The following is a 16,165-nucleotide window of genomic DNA, read 5'->3' as shown; positions in this document are numbered from 1 at the left end:
GCAAGCAAACCTAGCCTATAATCCGCCATCGAAAAAAAGGTTATTGTAGGTAGTTGAAAGACATAGGTAGTCAATCGTGTCGTGTGATTTAGCTTCCATAACATCTTTTAATTTAGTATTTTAGCATCTTCAAGAGGTTTCTGAGGTCTATTCACCACCTACTTCAAAATGCAACCAGTCTGTAATACGGCGCCAATGTAGATTCAAACTCAGGGTCATCAGTCATAGTTCTAAGCAGTAAGGGAGAAACAACAATAAAATTAATACATTTTTACAAACTACGCTCAGGTGACTCTGAGATGGACAACAAATATAGCTAAGAACCGGAACACGCAGCTAAACATCCATACACAAACGAGCACATGGACCAGGCCAACTAATACACTTTAACGAGGTATTAATTAAAATCAAAATAATAAAAGAACAAATACAAAACGAGTGGGCACCGTTAAAATTGTGCAATATAAAGGTAGTCGCATCAAACTAAAGCCCAACATGCTTTTTTTACAGGACAATTAAGCCTAATAGCTTCTGTTATATAGAACAATAAGACAATGAAGTTTAAAAACAAGGTCCAGCAGAGTTAAGAGCTTCCAAGCACAAAGCTCGCCAACAGCCAAATGTCTAAAGGTTCAGTCAATCCCTTTCGGTGCGCCCTCTTTATTAAACTTCTTCATCTTCATCCTGCGGTTCTGGAACCAGATTTTAACCTGTCTCTCGGTGAGGTTTAACTGCCTCGCCACCTCATACCTACGGTCCCTGGTCAGGTAGGCGTTAAAGAGGAATTCTTTCTCCAGCTCCAGGATCTGGTACTTGGTGTACGGACAGCGTTTTTTTCTCGTGGCACTCGCGTGGAGCCAGTTGGCCACAGGGTTATCTGGAAAAAGTGAGGGGGGGGGGCGAAATTTGTGTGAGGCCTCGGTGCTGAGTAACCCAATTCGAAAACAAACATTACTCATAATTGGACTCAGAAAAAGAAAAAAACTCTAAGATGAGAAGAAAATGGCTACACCAAAGCTACACCAAATAAAACTATTTCTCTCAACACACGGCCACTTTAAAAGCTGCGAAAGGTTACCTTATAGCAATGGGAGCTGGGCCATTAACAGTCCCCATAAGGAAATGGCACGTTCAGAATGGCATCTGTTCAGACGCGCACCCCCATCACGCACCCAATCCTCACAGCTAAATGTGGTATAAATAGTAGACTATAAACATTGGGGACTCTGCAGCGACTTACTTGGATCCAGGCCTGGTTTCTCTTCAGCTTCTCCGCTCGTGTCCCCTGCGTGGACGGACAGTGCGTCCTTTTCCCCCGGTGATGCCGTTGCTACGGTTCCGTTGGCGTAATCAGAGAGCAGCAGCGCCGTGTGAGAGCCAGGCAGCGCGCCGTCAGCTCGCGCCCCTAGACCCTCCGGTTTGATTCCGTAGTGATGGGTCGTCGGTAATCCGGCCATGGGCAGGGAACCGGACATAGGCTCCAGCAGCCATGACTGATAGCGGCTATCTGTATCTGCACCGACCGGGCCTTGATGATGCCCGTAGTGGTGATGGTACATAGAGGAAACACTGCCCGGGAACTGAGCCGGTACGTGGCTCCATGATGGCCCGAATACCGGAGGTTTCGACGGGAAAGTGCAGGTCCCGAGCTCGCTGTGGTCGCTGATGGAGGCGGGATGCCTGGAGTGCTGGAGCCCAGGACCGGAGGGGTATCTCGGAACAGAGAGCTCCTCGCTCTCGGGCAGAATGAGGGAATCGACGTAGTAACTAGTTAGTGTTCCGGATGTCGACATGGCAGAGAAATTACATGTACGCAGTCATACAACAGATACATGCAAAAAGTAAAACGCGCACACACACACCACACACACATTCACACGCAGTAAAGCCAGCCTCACAAAATAACAATGTGAAGAAATCAAGTAGCAACTTGGCCCCACAGAGAACTACAGTGGGCTAGTAATGGGGAGACAAGCTGCCACGCCATTGGGTAGCAGTCACACGTGATCATAAAGGCTGAACAATAAAGGATAAATCAATCCCTTTGGTCATTAAATACTCACCCGCTCTCCTATAACAACCTCTAGTTTTAAAGCTAAGAATTATGAATTCATACGTTGGATCTGTTTTCTGTAAAACAGAAAATAAAAAAGAAGTGATGAGTAAAATAAATGCTACAGTATCCTAACCTGCTTCTGCTGTTAAAATCCCTTCTTGGTTGCACAAAAAGATACAGTATGTTTTTAGAGGCCTGATTTTACGAGGTACTTTATAGGACACGTAAGCACCCTACTATTGCTGCTCACCTAAACACGTTTCAACCACCACTATATTAAAGAAACTAAGCAGCTCAAGGCTGAAAGAGCGCCTTTATCGCAAATAACTTTACAAAGTGCATTCATTTTATTCGGCTGTATCAGATGCAGACATCTTCCAATGGCCTTGTTCTGCATTTTGCATTTAACACATTTTACGGACAAAACTGCCAAACACCAACAAGTTATGCAGGTCATCTAAAATAAGTCTAAAATACATATTTTCCCTCTCACATTTACTTAAACAATGTAGTTTTTTTGGGGCCTATACTAATTTACACACTTTAGACGCATTTAAGCATAATGCATATATGATGTATTTTTTTAACAATAACCACATTTTGTGATTTAGACAAGATATTTCCACATCACTGTAAATGTGCAGGCTATCAACAAGTAATGATTCACATTACAGCATATGTAGTTTTACGAAGATATTGCAGCACTACATTTCCAATAGTCAAAAGAAAACAAACACGAGATTACTACTTTAAAAATGAATGAAATTTTATTTGGGAAAATGTGAATAAGATGAAAATTGAGCAGAAATAGTTCAGTTACAAAATGTGTCTTGTTAGTTGCAGGTATTAGTTTGGCAGTAATTACGATGTTAAACTATACCTATATACCAAATAAAACAGTTACTGGATATTAAATAATTGCATTTTATATAATGTAAAGTAATATTTGGGTTAGGGTTAAATATAAAATATAGATCATATATTGAAACAAGTTGTGAAAATAATAAAATTCAAATGTATAAAGATATTAAAAATAGATAAACAAAGATGAACAAAATATGCAGTATTTGTGTTATTGATCCACTGAGTTGATTCACGATGGCCGAATATTTATGAAATAAGTTCCTAGTACTATTACTGGTGGTTCCCGGTTCCTCCCTGCTTAACCCTCCGTTAAACCCGTTTATTATTTACACTGCCGTTATCACTTGTATGGGCCTATATCTCGCCCTCATCATCACCCTCAACAAATTAACTCTGATGACTGGGAGCAGCCAGTGCCTCGGTGTAACGTTACACTTAAATAGAGCTAAAAATATGTGTAATGTGGTGCTTGTGGTTTTCTCCTTTTAAAATCAAATGGTGCGAGCAGTGGTGGTGAACACCAGGAGACAACAGCACATTTAAAATGCATGTTGTAAATATTGAGCTTGTAAAATTTAACAGACAAATTCAATTAATGTTATTAAACAATGAGCCAATTGCGCACTAGAGGCGTTAACATACAAAAACAAATCTAGCTTTATATTTGTTGGAGTTCTTAATAGTTTAGCTGATAATAAATGGATTACAGATTGAAATAATATAAAATTAACAATATACTGAGATTGATTTTATTTTAGAGAAAATGCATTCTTAACTTCATCTTAATGTGGATATTCCCAAAAGGGTTTAACTGTGTGCGTATTATTATCCACATTATCCTAAACCTTTCCCAAAATCGCAGATCACGTCTTCAGAGCAAAACCTTGAGTTCTCGCATATTACGCTGCATTTTTATTTATTTATTACCATCAAAATAAACGGAGAGCTGGGCCAACACCCCACAAGGCCACAGGCAATTCTCATGCAGGAATTGTTTCCACTGTGTTCTTACTATTTAAAAGACGAAAAAATACGCACAAGCTGTCCATAATGTGCATACTGGTTGCAAGCTATCACCTCTGTGGTACTTGCACTTTATTTGGCAAACAGACATCAAACAACCCGAGGGGGGGGGGGGGAGGAGCGGCTGTGCGCCTATTTGTGCACTAAAACTTAGAATAGACAAACACCTTCAGAGGAGGAAAATACGCCAATGGCTCCCAGGCTGTAAACCTAAATCAGGGTGTTTTTTCACCCAGTTTACCACAGGGGCTATTCACTTCTTTTGCCTCTGGAGATAACAGCCTGTCTGGCGGATCTAAATATCGCCATAAAGCCCTTCCCCTCCTTTTGTCTGAGATACTATTGCGCAGCGGAAGCATCCGGTCTCACTGCCCACGGAGGTCGCTGTTGCCCCATTCACCTTCCCCTTCCCCTCCACTGCAGTGGTCGTAACCGAGGCCTTGTCTGGCGTGTCTGCGTCACTACTACTCACGGAAAACACTCACGGCTTTACCCTTAATCCCAAATCCACGACGCATACTGCAGTTCAGCTTTGATCACATTTTAAATCCAGCACACATGGCCGCATAGGCTTATTTTAACGACGAAACCCAAGTAAAGAAGTCTAAGGAAAACATTACAGGAGACAGGTTAAGAACATACACAACAGCCAGTCACCACTCCCCGGTTTATAAACTAGTGGGGTTTAGAACATGATTCCAAAATACTTCTCCACAATTTTCATCAAACCCGATCATCTGTATGTCCCTGATTTGCTTTCCTTTTGGTTTCGAAGAGTGGAACTGGGGCAATTAAGACAGTTTCATGTTGCAGAGTTAGAAATGGACCCCAACAACATGAAACTACCTAAACCACTCGACAGTCGATCCGGGCCTCAAGTGAAACACAATCAGCCAATTCATAATGCACCGTGTTCGTCGGTCCCGTCATCAAGTGTCCAAAACATCGTCTGCATTAAGAAAGTACATCTGTTTGTAAACACTATCGTAAAGCCGGTGCAACAAGGCTAAAAATGAACACATTCCCAATGATAAATGGACTTACCCGATCCTAGAAAGGTTAATCCCAGTATTCCCAAATTAAAGCCGCAGGTTATGTTTTATCCATTGTATGAGTAGGCTACAGTTAAGATTTCTAGCTGAGAGCCAGGCCTCCTCTCCGTCTGAAAGGCTCTCCCACGACTGAAGCAGCTCTTAGAGGAGAGGGAGAAACCTCATATACCAGCCAGTCATAAAACTCTACAATAGCCGGCTGAGCATGCAGCTAGACGGCTTATAGCCTAATATCTTAATTATTTCCGATGGCCATTACATTAGCATCTACATTTGTCAGCTGGTTCACACAGTGTGTCCCCATTGATGGAGGCCAAGTTATTTGGGGTTTTGCATTTCAAACAGGAGGTTTTTTCTGCTTCTGTAGACTTTGCCTTTAGAGATATAAATACAAAAATACAGGCAGCTACTCTTCTCTGCGAGCTGATAATTTATTAAGCATTACACAAAAAACACAATATGTACACAGAAATATACAATAGAAACATTCCTATTTCACTTTGCACACCTTTTTCGTGTAAACGTCCTCAACGTGATTAAAGATCCGACTCATACATTTAGCTCGTACATAGAATAGGCCTATACCATGGTGGACTACATCTAATGATCACAGGTGAATTCTTCTTCTTCCCTTGTGGTACATGGGTGTTATATTCCAGAGTGATTGAATAACTACAAAATAAATGTATAGGAAAATGTAATATCATGCAATTCAAATTAAAATAAAAACAAATTCATATTTGTTTGAATACATTTACGAGTATTTGCCAGCAGTTTGGGAAAAAGTGGAACATTTAAGCCACCTTCAAGTGCACAATGTTTTTAAATTGCGTTAATTTAACTCCACTGACGACACTATCCAACCATACGACAGAAGGGACAGAAACAGGTAGATGATACAAAAACACAATATCAGAAAGCAATCAAATAAAACTCTACATTCAATTTTCCCCCAAAATTTCTTATTCTCAATATAACGCACAGAGGACGATGCATCGACTTTAAGCGTGTCTGGAAATAAAAGAAAGTAGTACCTCACAGTGAAATTAGTCTTAGGTGGACAGAGTGGCGAGGAAGGGTGTGGGGGTGCTGGAGGAGGGAGGGTATCATTGATTTCACCAAACATCTTCTATTTAAATTTGATCACCTTGTTCATCATGAAAATCCGTAGTTGGATGTGAGCTCCCGGATCCTGTTTTCCCGCGTCATTTTCTTCAGTTTCATCCTGCGGTTCTGGAACCAGATTTTAACCTGTCTGTCCGTCAGGTGGACGCCTTTACTGATCTCTAGGCGGCGCTCTCGGGTCAGGTACATGTTGAAGAGGAACTCCTTCTCCAGCTCCAGAGTCTGATGCTTGGTGTATGGACAGCGTTTCTTCCTGCCACTTTTTGCTGTCAGCCAGTTGGCCGTGCTATGAATTTTTGCGTCTCCTAAAGAAAATGGCAGATACATGGTTTTACGCACTGCAACATGGGGGACTGTGTGTGTGTGTGTGTGTGTGTGTGTGTGTGTGTGTGTGTGTGTGTGTGTGTGTGTGTGTGTGTGTGTGTGTGTGTGTGTGTGTGTGTGTGTGTGTGTGTGTGTGTGAGTGTGTGTGTGTGTGTGTGTGTGTCTGTGTGTGTGTGTGTGTGTGTGTGTGTGAGTGAAACGATATAGAGCCTGCGTGTGTGACACCTGCATATAATAGATAATATGGAAATCGTTTTATAAATTGCTTGGCATACCAATAAAGCTATTGTGTGAATCTGTGAATCTGTGTTTGTGTTTATGGTTGTGTTATACGCACACACACACACACACACACACACACACACACACACACACACACACACACACACACACACACACACACACACACACACACACACACACACACACACACACACACACACACACACACACACACATACACACACACACACACACACACACACACACACACACACACACACACACACACAATAGCGTAACATTTGCGTCCTTTATGTGTGTGTCTCTATGAGTGTATAAGTGTAGTTTACGCGTAAAGTATGGTTGCTTTGTTAGATTAATCATATTGCACATGTTTGAAAGTAGTATTTTACACAAATCGTTCATTTAAAAAGAGTGTTTTGTGACAGAGAAAGTGAAATATTAAAAAGGCATTATGGCACAGACAATATCAAATGGCCTGTACATGAATATAACGACTGACTAGCCTGCATTTTACGCAGTACTCAAACGAAATACTGGTTCAGTTTAGGTAAATTGTAATTGATATACATGTAAAACCTATATGTTATGCATGTATGTATTGAGACAAATTATCATAAAATCGTTAATACCTCTGTTGGGCTTTTTAATCGAAACAAACTAAGCTTAGCCCTTTAACTTGTTTTTTCAATTTTACGCATAATCTTTCTGGGTTTATTCATACACATACGTATATACATCATATTGATACCACTACAACTTAGAGAACAAAGACTTGGTGACTATAAATACATGCAGAGTTACCATGAACGTGAGTTGATGCATCACTGCAAGTCTAACCAGTGAAATAGAACTTCACAGGTGCCTTTAAAAAAAGCCTCTCTCTACCTGCGCTGTATGCAAACAAAACAACAGAACAGGGCCACACCTATGATGAACTGTGATTACCTTTGGTGGCCTCTTTGTCATGCTCTTCTGTCTCGTCGGCTGAGGAGGCTTCTGCCTCCGAGGACTCGCGTGCCTCGTCGCTTCCCGGTGCCGCGTGAGGCTGCAGGTCTGCTTTTCCCGAGGACACGGGCTCTTCGGTGTTCCTCCCCTCCTGCGCCGTGGCTGGAGCAGAAGTCGAGGTTGGTGGCGTGTTGAAGCGAGCGGGAGCAATGGGGTGTAGGCCAAAATGAGAATGGGAAGGGTTCGGCTGGGGGCCGTTAGTGTTGTAAAGTTTATGAGAATGTGCGTGCGTCTGAGACAAGCGGAAGTAGCCCGGCACAGGCACTGAGCCCCCGCCGCCGCCATCGGTAACTGTACAAGAACTCGAACCTAGGCCAGCTGTTGTTAACCTCGAATAAGTGAGATCTTCCGCGGTGGAGGCTTTAGGACACTTTGGCTGCTCATACAGGCAGTAGGTGCTCTCCTCCTTAATATTCTGCGGGAATGAGCAGGGCGCGACCTGGGGACCCACCGGGTGCTCTTGGTCCATTCGACATGACCTCTGCGCGTCCATCCACATCTCCATGCTGGGCATGTACGGGCCAGAGGCGGAAACCATGTTTGGAGGACCCACTTCGCTTCGCTTACCCATACCTGGGAAGTATCCATAGTTGTGTAGTCCGTAAGGCACTTCGGTAGCAGTGCTGTGAGGCACGCACACCGCGCTCCCATAGTGACCTCCGGCGCTTTCATTGCGGCCACTGATCAGAGAATCCACTAAAAACGCATTTCCTGACGGGCTGTCCGAACATGACATTATTGTGGTGTATTTTGGCGAAGGAAGAAGATAGCCCTTTCTGGCTGACATTTCTTGTGCAAAACATGCTGGATAGGATATGATTAGAGGCACCCCCCTTTCTGCCGTGCAGAATGTAAAACCAATGGAAATGCTGGAAGATGGGCAGTCCCTCCCACTCAGAGGCTACGTAGCTGCCGGAGCGATATCTATCTTGGAGCTGAGGCAGAGAAAGGAGGCAGCAGAGCAATCAGTGTTTTCCCTCACCTCGCCTTAATGCACCACCATTACCGGGGGCGAGGTCCAACATGATGCAAAGTTTAACAACTGCATAGCTGTAAAGGGGGGGGGGGGGGGGGGGGAAACATGCATTTCTTTAATACATTCTTTAAACAAGTTTTGAAATCCCATCAAAAAATCACTGACTGATGTCTGAAGCTGATTGCTCCTGTCCTATATTCAAATCAAAATGTACCACACAGCTGAAATAGGTGCAACGCAGTATCAGCGTTTCAGATTTAATTTACCTCAAGTAGGAGTCGTGGAACACAACATTATAATAATATTACCATCTCCTTTTGTTAAAAAAGCTCTAAAAAAATACTTCCTTACATGAGGTAGATATGGCCCTAAGATTGCAAATCAAGTATGGCACTGCAGAAGCCACAAACGACAACAAAGCAATGGGACTTAAAGGTAATAAAATGTTTTAACTGTAGGTAGAATTCGCCTTTAGCTAAATGACTTGGCAAAAAGCTGTTTTATATGGTGCATCCTCTGGCCTTAGGACAGCCTGCTCTTCCGCACTAAAAGCAAAGGTGTTAATGTAGTCTGAAGAAAAGAAGAGTAATATCAGACATTCTTTGTTCTTCTCTTTAGATGTTCGTTTATGTTTTGTTAGACACAAGAGGACTCGGAATGATTCAATATCAAATGTACATCCTTGAACTGCCTTGTTGTAATCCATCAAAAAAAAATCCCCTTTACATCAAACATAACACTTTTTGATTTAAAATGTTGGACTTATATTTATTTATGTGTAATTCATTAAGATGAGGAACGCTATGCCCGTGCGTAAACAACGTCAAACCAAATCTTTGTGATCAAGAACTAAAATAATTTGACGAAAAAAAGGTTTACAAAACAGATAGTTTCCTAAATGTTAAAGGAGTTTCTTCACATTGTAAACATCTATTTATTAAAATATCATTTAAAATCTATACACAGTAACGTTTTTATTAGACCTCGTTACTTTTTCTCTCTGGTTGAATATTAGTTATTTAATGTCTCAAAATAAAACAAAGAGGTATTTTTTTATAAAACTATTTGTTAACAAAATTTGCATTAATAATGGTTGTATTTATGTGTGTTTTCAGTCATTTCGGATATGGAAATGAGTTTATCTGCACCCAAAGTCATTACGCATGGGACAGAAAAGGTAAAACAATCACTTTCGTTCAAAGGCTGTCTGCACAAAGATGATTATAAGAAATGCAAATAAATACTGCGGCAGCCTACAACATGTTCAATTAAAAACAATCTAAAATGAGCACAGTATAAGCATTTTACTTGTTAAACTCTCAACGTATTGATCGCGGTGTTGTACGGGGAGCAGGCACAATGTGCGAAAGGAAAGCAGACATACAAGTCATCCTGTCGGTCCAATTTGGGGCAATAAGAGCCACAATAAAACTCTCCTTCCATCTCCTAGTGTCCTTGGCCATGTGCACTCTATTCTCTCTCCAGGTTGAAGTTAATCTCGGCCAGCTTTGCCATTACCAGGCCCAGGTGGCCGCTAACCCCCTGGGTTCGTATCCAGCCTGTTGTACTGAAATGAGAAAGATTGAGGGGAAATTCATAAATTGAGCCCATTTAGGTTTTCAAACGCTCCGTCAATGACAGCTCACTGATGTACACTGGCTTAGGTTTTTAGCGCGTCGATGGTGGACATTTGTCAATCGCTCCTGCTCAAATCTCACATACTTCAAATTATTTAAATTACTATAACATGATTGAAGGTTATTTATGTGTATACGAAACATAATACAATGCTTTATTTTAAAGCAGAGTGATATGCTGTAGAAATATATAATGTAATTAGTATGTTCAGTGGGGAGCTTTAACAAGAAAGGCCGTGCGCCAAACGTTTGTGCCTGTATAGCAAAATCCCCCAGAAACATTTTAAAAAACCAATACAATGTTAACCTACTACAAACTAACTAACATAACTAGGTTTAAAGCAGCATGTTTTCTCGTCCTGCAGTGTCCTGTTGCTTGTAGGACATATGAGCCACTAAGGAAACTAAATACACCCATTAATTATGTGTGCCCATGTTACATTATGTTGGCCTGCATTCACTTCATGGTGTTGTACTGGTAGGGGGGCCTATCGATATCTTCGTGTTACAGTTATTAATTGTAGCTATTAAATCTTCATTTTCACAGCTGCCCGGCTATTATATCCTCAACACAGTTTACTCTGACCACTGGCTTTGATCCGGCCCATATAATAGTGGCCGGAGAGGCCGTTTGAGTTGTATCATGTTCGTCCCGAGTGCAGTTATGAACAATAATGCGGCGTTTTATTACATCCAGCGGAAGCATTTATTTTTCACGAGAGACAAAGGAGAACGAGACTAGGTCCGCACGCATCAAGGTTTAGAATAGCCACTCGCACTGACACCGAATAGCCTCAGCTCTGTATCAATGACAGGAAGGAAAAGGAGACGCGATTGCTGCCTTATCATAATCAAATCGTTTCTGTTAAAAGCACTTTTCATATACTTGGCACGTAGAGGGAATAATGTGATTTGGGAGGACGCTAAATGTTGTTAGCGGAACCTTTGAAGAGGAAGGAGCAATACAAGAGAAATGCTCTGATTTAAGATGAGCTGCATTAGCTTGAGAATGATTTCAACAATTTATTCATTTGTTTTGTAGCCAGCACCAGATGCTTACTGCTGTGCCGTTAACGTACCAACTGTATCACTTTTGTATTATTATTATTATTAATAATTAAGGCAGTCCTCTCCCCAAATCCAAAACATTTGTGGTTAGACTGTTAGTTGCAGACCTCTCCAGGTACATGCCGGCCATGCTATACTTCAACCATTAAAAAGCTCAAGCTCAGCTAAATGAATAGCACATGCAGCAGAAGGCATGGCACATATGTGTTGCCTTATTAGGGCCCCCAGGAAGACTTTCTCCACGGCACGGCCCAGTGAGCACCAGAAATGTGGAAACTAAATACAAACGGCTCCTAATTTAAACTAACTTCGTATGCAAGAATATTTTTCTAAGGGATGAACATATAAAAAGGTTTCCCTAACGGAGCAAACTGTTTAAGCTGTTTAAGGGTGACAAATACGTTTACCTGCTTGCATTCGAGGTGAGTTTGGAGACGAAAAGATCCACGGCCATGACATTGGTCCCAATAGCGCCGCCCGGTGGTGGAGGTGAGTCTAATCCCAAGAGCAGCACCTAACTGACTCGAGGTGGATAAAGCACACGAGGGGGAAAAGCCTCCCAACTGAAGTCGATGCAGCGAGCAAGCAGAAGCTTTTCCTATCCGTCCTCTCACTGTCGTTGCTCTCGCCTCCTTGGTTACACAGTTAATAACCTTGGGTCTCAGACGGTTTATTGCACTGCACTCCAATTGTACAAATGCCCCAGACTCTCAGACGGGTTTTATGGCAGCGTTGCTGCGGCAACGGGGAGGATGTCCCGTAATTAGGGACGGAATTCCAGCGCGCAGTAAAGGATGCGCGAGGCAAGGCCGGACTATGGCAGAGAGAGGCAACCATAAACTTCAGCCTCTCTCCCCGCGTTTATGGCCCTTTTGACTGTCATATATGAACGCCAATGCGCTGCGGCTAGCGCCCATAAACACAGTGATAACAACAGCAAATATAGCGACCCTCGCCAAAGGAGACTGCTGTTGGAACAGTGTTTCCAAAGCCAATCAGCGAAATGACAGTTTGCACACACACACACACACACAAACACATACACACACTACTACAGAGAGAGCAAGAGTGTGGAGCTAATAAAACAACACGATGTAGGTAGCTAAATACTGAATGTTTGGCAACATAAATGTTCTTGTGATAAATAATAATGGATATATAAGATATCAACATTGCTAGCAAAGATGTATTTTAGGTATGCAAACGTTGTAAATATCTTATACATTTCACAAAGGTCTGAGACATGTTTCAAAATAGTTGAAAAACAACAGCACAACAATGTGGAAACACATGAAAGTCCTTGCTTTTTAAACTATTTACTTTTATTTGATCGATACTATAATTAACTAGTTAGTAACTAGTCTATCATTAAATATTTACAGTAATTAAATAGCATTTTTCAATACTTAACTTAATTAATAAATATGTTACTTACTTACTAAAATAATTTACATTGTGTGTGTTCCTGGTTGAACGGTTCACATTTTGCATGTGAGCACAGATTTGCTCCATTTCACTTGTTTTGAATTGTTTGCAACATATTAAAGTCACTTGACTTTAATATGTTGCAAGCGAGAGGTAATTCTGTTGTTATTGCGTGCGTAAAATGTTTCACATATGCCTAATTGTACTCACCAAATGTTCATATCTAAAAAAAATGGACACGCTAGGTGGACAAACAGAACAAATACAACGCACATTTATTTTTTTCAATGATGTTTTCATTTTGTTTTTTATTTGGAAATATAGTATAATACACAATAGTTTGGGCATATCAAGCAATTGATTCAATGCGATGACCCTGACCAGCCTTGCCCTTATAGCACACTTAAAAATGTAGCATTTTTTTTTGCATTTGACTGCAAGTAGCCTACCAAAGGATCACGAGTCGTGGAAAAAGATTTTGTTATGCGTATCAATATAAGACTGAAGAGGCCCACTGCATATATACCTGTGTGCATATGTTGGGCGTGACCTCAGTGCAACTCCACAAGGATCCAGCTGGCAAGCTTATCTCTCTGGTTTTGGCCTGCAACATCAATTCTTGATTGATAGTCTCCAAAAATCAAAAAGGACAACATGGATTTGGGTGTTGAAAGGTACGCAAAATATATATACTTATAGCCCTAGCTCTGCAGTCTACAGCAGAGACGAAAAAAGCTCCTTTTGAAGTCAGCCCAGACTCGACACGGAATCACAATAGTCTGCTTGTAATAAGGGACTTTCACTTAATTAGCCGTGACAATAAAGGAAATAGTAAACGAGTGGCCACACAATAAATAAGCACACAAAACAATAACACATTACATTCTCATCCATTCGGATTCATTATTTGGTCACACCAATATAGATTCAGTTATGAAAGTCACATAGTCGCCAACATCCTCAATCCCACTTTTCTGATTTTAAAAACAGAAAGAAAGTTTAGCAAATCTTTTGATTACAAAATACACTGAGTCAGTCAATTAGTGACTGCATTTCCGCCAACGTGAAAGGAAAATAAACAAGGCGTCTGTGAGTCACAATAATATTAACATGAGCCCTCGCAAGCACAGTCTTGGCAAGGACAACAATCATTTTCTACATTTTCCTCCAAACAGTCTTCAGAGCGAAATCAAAGTCCACCGATTGACTTAATTCATGCTCAGTTTTTAGGTCATTCAGATCGCAGGATACTGTTGTCCTCGAACTTGAAATTAACCACTGAGCAATGTTGCTGCTGTATCGGCCATTGTGGGACACAATGTTCACTGAGTCACAGCCGGAGTCAGGCGCTCTGGTAACGCATGGCAGTCCCACGGCAGAGGGCTGTGGACGCTGTGGCGGTGTTGTGTTGATCCCTAAAGCAGAGGATTAGACGTATAATATTGTAATCTATCTCTGTTCAGTTTCTTCTCCTTCATACGACGGTTCTGAAACCAAATCTTCACTTGTCTGTCGGTGAGGTTGAGCATGCGCGACAGTTGCAGCCGTTTCTCCTTGTTAATGTACACACTGAAAAAGAATTCTCTCTCAAGTTCTCTGATCTGATATTTGGAATAAGGGCATCTTTTCTTGCGGGTCCTCTGTCCACCTGGAAGGCACAAAAAGAAAGGTGTACCGGTCAAAAAAAAAAAACATTTCATATTAGCCACAATGTTACAAAAAGATTGTTAAACCCTGGATCTTGCAAGATTAAGCATGCACGGATTTCCTACATAAAGCATTAAAAAGCATATTTCCCCATTCAACTGTAATTTATTGTTATATTATATTACACTGTAAAGACTACCAAGCCATTAATATTGGTTTGTTATACTATACACTTGGGCTTTGACCTTTCCTACCAAATGAAAACAACAAGCTCACCTTCAAATACATGCAACGCGTTTTATTAGCTAGTTTATACCAAAATATTAGTTTTATAGAAAATATAAAGGGGAAAATGTACATATTGGAACACACTCTATGATGGCTTTCACACAAAAGCTATGTATGCTTAACTTTATACCAGGCACAGCCCTCATTACATGCAAGTGCTCTTTTAACGCTTACAAACCGTGAAACAAGCACGTTAATAATACACGGAATTAACGCAGGTTTGTGTAAAAATTCACATTCATAACTAAGTGCTTTTTGTAAACGTCAAGAGGTGTTATAGGAAAATCACCAAACTGATTTCTTTCACGGCCAATTTCAATTCCAAACGCGTGATCCTGCAGTTTATAACAAAGTTGTGTTGGGGGGTGGGGGGTCTACAAGCCCTCTATAAACCTTATATGCTTATAAAACAGCATATAAAAATGTTAACAGCAGCGCGCAAGATTGCAAACTTTCTCTCATAACCAAGGCGCTGACTTTAATACGTACTGCTGCTGCTGGATTTCTCCTCATTGTTGCCGGAAGATAACTCCGGGCTGCTCGTCTCCTCCCGCGTCTCCTTCGTCTCGGTGTCCCGGCACGACTGTGCGTCCTCCGGGGCAGAGCTCGGTTGCTTGGTCGCTTGTTTATCTCCTGTGTAGCCATTTGTGGAGGAGCTCTCCGACGCATTCCCGTACGCGGTTTCATAAAACTGGTCGAAGACTTGTGGCAGCACACCATTTCTGCCCACGTTCCCGTAGAAATTGGTGGCAGCGGATCCGGCACCCGTATGGTGGTGATGGTGGTGGTGGTGGTACGCCGCGGCAGAGGCTGCGGGACTGTTTTTACCAAACATGTCCCCTACGACGGCTGTCTGAGCCGAAATACAGTCCCGGTGCACCATGTCTTCCGCGGTGGGGTAGCCATGGGGCAAGTTCCCCCGGTGTGGCCATTTTCCGGACGCTTCAATGGCTGCATAGTCCCTGAACGTCACCTCTCTGACGGGCTGGACCTGCGGCAGGTTAGAGGAGTAGGAGTATGTCATGGGGCGGGTGGACGGGTTTTGGGATAAAAACGAGGGAAGACCGGAGAAATCAGCCCCCGCCGACACGTAATAAGTGCAGCTGGGCAAATACATGTTCGATCCGACGGGGACTCTTTCGTCAAAATCCATCATCGTAGTTCACCCTCTGCTATAACTCTATGTTGGGCTTTGATTCCTCTATAGCCGCCCTGAACATGGCTCTGAAGCCCCGTGCCTCCTGCCTCTTTGAAGCAGGTTCGCTAAGCAGACATTTGGAGACGTAGGCTGACGTGGAGAGCCATCTCCATCCACTCTACGGAGGAGGAGGTCACGTGACCACGCGGCAGAAATTGACAGATTTTCAGGCTGTGTATAAGTGTGTGCGTGCCTGCGTGTGAGCGTGCGCGTGAAGGGAAAAGAAAAAGT

At 42.2% G+C, this 16,165-nt stretch overlaps 3 protein-coding genes across 3 annotated transcripts; all 3 read right to left on the bottom strand.

The window, feature by feature from the left end:
* Window positions 1-87: 87 nt before the first annotated feature.
* Window positions 88-3,931, bottom strand: hoxa9a (homeobox A9a). Its single transcript, XM_079653017.1, has 2 exons — window positions 1,241-3,931; window positions 88-877 (listed from the first exon to the last, which is right to left on the bottom strand). Exons 1-2 carry the CDS (start codon window positions 1,791-1,793, stop codon window positions 633-635), a joined length of 798 nt encoding a protein of 265 aa, XP_079509143.1. The 5' UTR covers window positions 1,794-3,931; the 3' UTR covers window positions 88-632.
* Window positions 2,805-8,689, bottom strand: LOC307021163 (homeobox protein Hox-A10-like). Its single transcript, XM_079653013.1, has 2 exons — window positions 7,636-8,689; window positions 2,805-6,425 (listed from the first exon to the last, which is right to left on the bottom strand). Exons 1-2 carry the CDS (start codon window positions 8,480-8,482, stop codon window positions 6,151-6,153), a joined length of 1,122 nt encoding a protein of 373 aa, XP_079509139.1. The 5' UTR covers window positions 8,483-8,689; the 3' UTR covers window positions 2,805-6,150.
* A 4,392-nt stretch (window positions 8,690-13,081) lies between these two features.
* hoxa11a (homeobox A11a) lies at window positions 13,082-16,036 on the bottom strand. The gene is made up of 2 exons (XM_079653015.1): window positions 15,226-16,036; window positions 13,082-14,449 (listed from the first exon to the last, which is right to left on the bottom strand). The coding sequence occupies exons 1-2, from the start codon at window positions 15,890-15,892 to the stop codon at window positions 14,217-14,219; spliced, it is 900 nt and encodes a 299-aa protein (XP_079509141.1). The 5' UTR covers window positions 15,893-16,036; the 3' UTR covers window positions 13,082-14,216.
* Between the last annotated feature and the right edge of the window lie 129 nt (window positions 16,037-16,165).

Source organism: Notothenia rossii, assembly GCF_949606895.1.
Source record: "Notothenia rossii genome assembly, chromosome: 10".
NCBI classification, from domain to species: domain Eukaryota; kingdom Metazoa; phylum Chordata; class Actinopteri; order Perciformes; family Nototheniidae; genus Notothenia; species Notothenia rossii.
This window is presented reverse-complemented; position numbering and strand designations above follow the sequence as displayed.

What these genes read in the sequence shown, in the direction of transcription:
- hoxa9a (XM_079653017.1), bottom strand. Translation starts at nt 1,793, where the DNA reads ATGTCGACATCCGGAACACTAACTAGTTACTACGTCGATTCCCTCATT. An exon ending in GAAACCAGGCCTGGATCCAA is followed by an intron (nt 878 to 1,240) that starts GTAAGTCGCTGC and finishes CACTTTTTCCAG; the next exon opens with ATAACCCTGTGGCCAACTGG.
- LOC307021163 (XM_079653013.1), bottom strand. Translation starts at nt 8,482, where the DNA reads ATGTCAGCCAGAAAGGGCTATCTTCTTCCTTCGCCAAAATACACCACA. An exon ending in TGACAAAGAGGCCACCAAAG is followed by an intron (nt 6,426 to 7,635) that starts GTAATCACAGTT and finishes CATTTTCTTTAG; the next exon opens with GAGACGCAAAAATTCATAGC.
- hoxa11a (XM_079653015.1), bottom strand. Translation starts at nt 15,892, where the DNA reads ATGATGGATTTTGACGAAAGAGTCCCCGTCGGATCGAACATGTATTTG. An exon ending in GGAGAAATCCAGCAGCAGCA is followed by an intron (nt 14,450 to 15,225) that starts GTACGTATTAAA and finishes TGTGCCTTCCAG; the next exon opens with GTGGACAGAGGACCCGCAAG.